General features: G+C 58.0%; 1 protein-coding gene across 1 annotated transcript in view; it reads right to left on the reverse strand.

Moving 5' to 3' along the window:
- TNS4 (tensin 4) overlaps nt 1–2,432 on the reverse strand; it is an 11,339-nt gene extending 8,907 nt beyond the window's left edge. The window contains exon 1 of the mRNA XM_009889121.1: nt 2,084–2,432. Coding sequence (XP_009887423.1) covers nt 2,084–2,432 — 349 coding nt within the window. The remainder of the gene's footprint in view (nt 1–2,083) is intronic.
- Between the last annotated feature and the right edge of the window lie 606 nt (nt 2,433–3,038).

Here is a 3,038-nt window from a genome sequence, read left to right on the forward strand (position 1 = left end):
CCCCCTCTCCCCCTCTCCCTCTCCTCTCCTCCAGGAACATGTAGGGACCAGAGGGAGTTAGTGACTGCCATGAACATGTCTCCTATTGCTACAGCATCTGCTAAGTTCAAATCCCTCCTCGTGGTGTCCACTGGACAGGGACAAGCCCCACTCCTGGGCTCTGGGCACCGTCAGTCTCCTGCCAACCCTCCCACCAACTGACGGCGCTGGCGAGGCACTGACACCTCAGGCAGAACACGGTGGGGTGGGAATGATTCAGAAGCGCAATGGGGCCCTGTGCAGCCCTCCCCGGCGCGGGCGAGGGGCGGCAAGGGGGGCAGGAACCGAGCGGGAGCATTTCCACGGATCGGGCTGGGAGAGGGGAGCAGCGGCACAGGCACCGGTGGTGTGGCTGGAGCGGGGGGAGGTGGGTGAACAGGGATGCTGTGCAGCGGTAGGAAGTTCGTGTAAAAATAAGAGCTGTTAAAAGAAAACGAAAGCTGAAGTGAGGCTTTTCCCACTGAATTCGGGGCCAGATTTCCAGATGTTCAGTCCCACACGTGGAGCCAGCTTTTCAAAACCGCTAGCACGCTACCTGCTGAGCTGCTCGTGACTCCAGCCCTCCAGCGATGCCTGAAGGAGAGGCATCTAAATGCCTCCGCACACTGGTCTGAGCAGCCGAGAGCTGAACATGCACTTTGTCACGGTACCGTATCTACAAGGCCACCCCCTTCCACCCAGCGGGAAGCAGGGATGCCGTCTCCCCACGGCGTGCTCCCACCGCTCCGGCCCCTGTGCCCCCTGACTCCGGCTTTGCCGCGTCCCAGCTCGAGCATCGGGACCCTCACACCTGCAGGGCTGCAGTCGGTGCCCTTGAAGACACACATCTCCTCCTCCTCCAGCCCCGCGTGCCTCGTGCAGACGTTTGCACGAGGGCTCAGGGAGGATGGAGTTTTTTTCATGCCTTTAACATCCTCTCATTTGACCTTCCTCTGGAAAGAGGCCTGGGGAGAGATTTTCAAGGTATTTCCGTGTCTAAAGACACAGACAGGCAATAAAGGCCTTTCAGAAGCAGAGAGACTCTATCTTTAGGCACCTAAACACGTCACGGATCCATCCTGCAGTGCACCAGCAGCATGCAACACACCGTCTGCCGGTGTCACCCTGCGCAGAGCGCGTTGAGCAGCCAACACGCTGCAAAGGAGCCCCAGGCAAGCGTGCTTGGATCGGCAGCAGCGCACAGAGCACAGCTTTGGATCGCGGGGATGACAGAGAAGTGTTGCAAAAGGGTTCACGTAAGGCACCCAGGCATGAGAGCAGAAAGCGGGGGTTGGCATGTGCTGCTGATGTTCTGCCTTGCGTATGCCAGGTATGCTGCTGGAGGGGTGCTCGAGCCCTGGAAGAAGAATTTCCCTGGCAAGCCGATTGGGAACATTTAAATGGGGCGGTTGTGTAACGATCAGTACCTTAGCCCAGGGCTTTGGAAATTTGGCTTCAAATCCTCGTGCTTCCACGGGTCAAGTATGACCCTGGGAAAGGCTCCACTGCCCCCGGGTAGAGCCGGGGCTGTGCTGCGAGGGCGGGCGCGCTCCAGACACCGCTCCAGAGGTCAGCGCCTCTCTACTCACTGATGGTAATAGCTTGGATCGGGCGTTTTCTGAGGGCTACAAGTCTCACTCCTAATGAGAAACATTTCCTCCAAACCCAGGGAAACAAACGTGAGGTTGAGTTAAAGGCTGTTCTCCCTGTTTTCTTTTGGATCCCGCTGAGCTAGCTGGACACGAGACGTTTCAAAAGTGATCAGAGTGGGGCCACCTAAGCACGTAAGTCAGGCAGAGAGCCCGGGAACGCAGTCTGTTCTCCTGCTCCTTTAGAAGAAGCCCTGATGTCAGGAGACAGTATGCCGATCCCGCTGGGGATGGTGGGGGCTGTCACCGATGCCCGGTCCCAGCCCTCCGCAGAAGCACAGGGCCTCATCCTGCCCGCTGGGGCTGGCGTGTGGCCGGGCTCTCTGCCCTGGACTCTCACTCTGCCTCTTGCGAATGGGTTTCACCAGCTCCGAGCTGCGCTGGCTCCACCGCACGACCAGCACCTTTTGCCTCACCTATTGCCTCTGGATCTTGTTTCTTGGTGGCAACAGCATCACCCTGTGAAGCAGGTTGGACCGCATCCTTCACCGGCTTGCACCTGAGCGGCTGGAAAGTCGGATCGATATCCAGGATCAGCTGGTTGAGAGTCTCTATCGATATGTCCAAGGTAGGAGACACCAGGTGAGCCTCAGGATCCGTGCTGGTCTCCTCCTCCTCCTCCTTCGGCTGATACGGGGCAGTGGGTCTCTCCAAAGAGGTATCCCGCTGCCCCTTCCCCTGGGCCTGGGCAGCCACATGCTCAAACGGGGGGTGGGCTGCGTACAGCGCTCCGCCGGGAAGCCGTCGTGCGTTGGCGTGCACCATCGCGGACGGGGCAGCCCAGCCCTCCCCGGAGCAGTAGACGTACTTCATTGGCAGCACGGAGCAGCCCGGGTACCCTCTCGGGTGCAAGCTCTTGCTTTCCTCCCGTGAGGAAACACACACGGTCTGTCCAACACGCAACACGTGGCTTTGTATGACCTGTGACATGGTTTGGTTTGCTGGTTTGGCAGCTTCGAGTCCAAGGGAAACCTCCTCCTCCTCCTCCTCGCCTCCCCTTCTCCACCAGGGACCTCAGACCCCTTCTTCAATCCTGCGTCTCCAGCGGAAGAAGAATCTAAGGAATGCAGAGAGAGGAGCGGTTACACAGGCATGCCCAGGGCAGGAGCAGACTTCAGCGGAAAAGTCTATAAAAACGGGGATTTGGAGTGCAAAGCTGGAATTCAGCTCATAAGAAAACAAGTCACCCTGTACTGCTTTTCCACCCCCCTCCAGCCTCTGCTCCCGGTGCCACAGCGCATCTGGGCAAGTGCAAGGAGGATTAATTTACAACAGCTTTTCAGGATTCAAAGGCCTAAACCCGACACTCTGCTTTATTTGCACAGTGCTTATATTTTGGTTAAGAATGAAACGAAGGATCAGTCTGACAAC

This window comes from Charadrius vociferus, unplaced genomic scaffold, assembly GCF_000708025.1.
Source record: "Charadrius vociferus isolate BGI_N301 unplaced genomic scaffold, ASM70802v2 scaffold1677, whole genome shotgun sequence".
Classification (NCBI taxonomy): Eukaryota; Metazoa; Chordata; class Aves; order Charadriiformes; family Charadriidae; genus Charadrius; species Charadrius vociferus.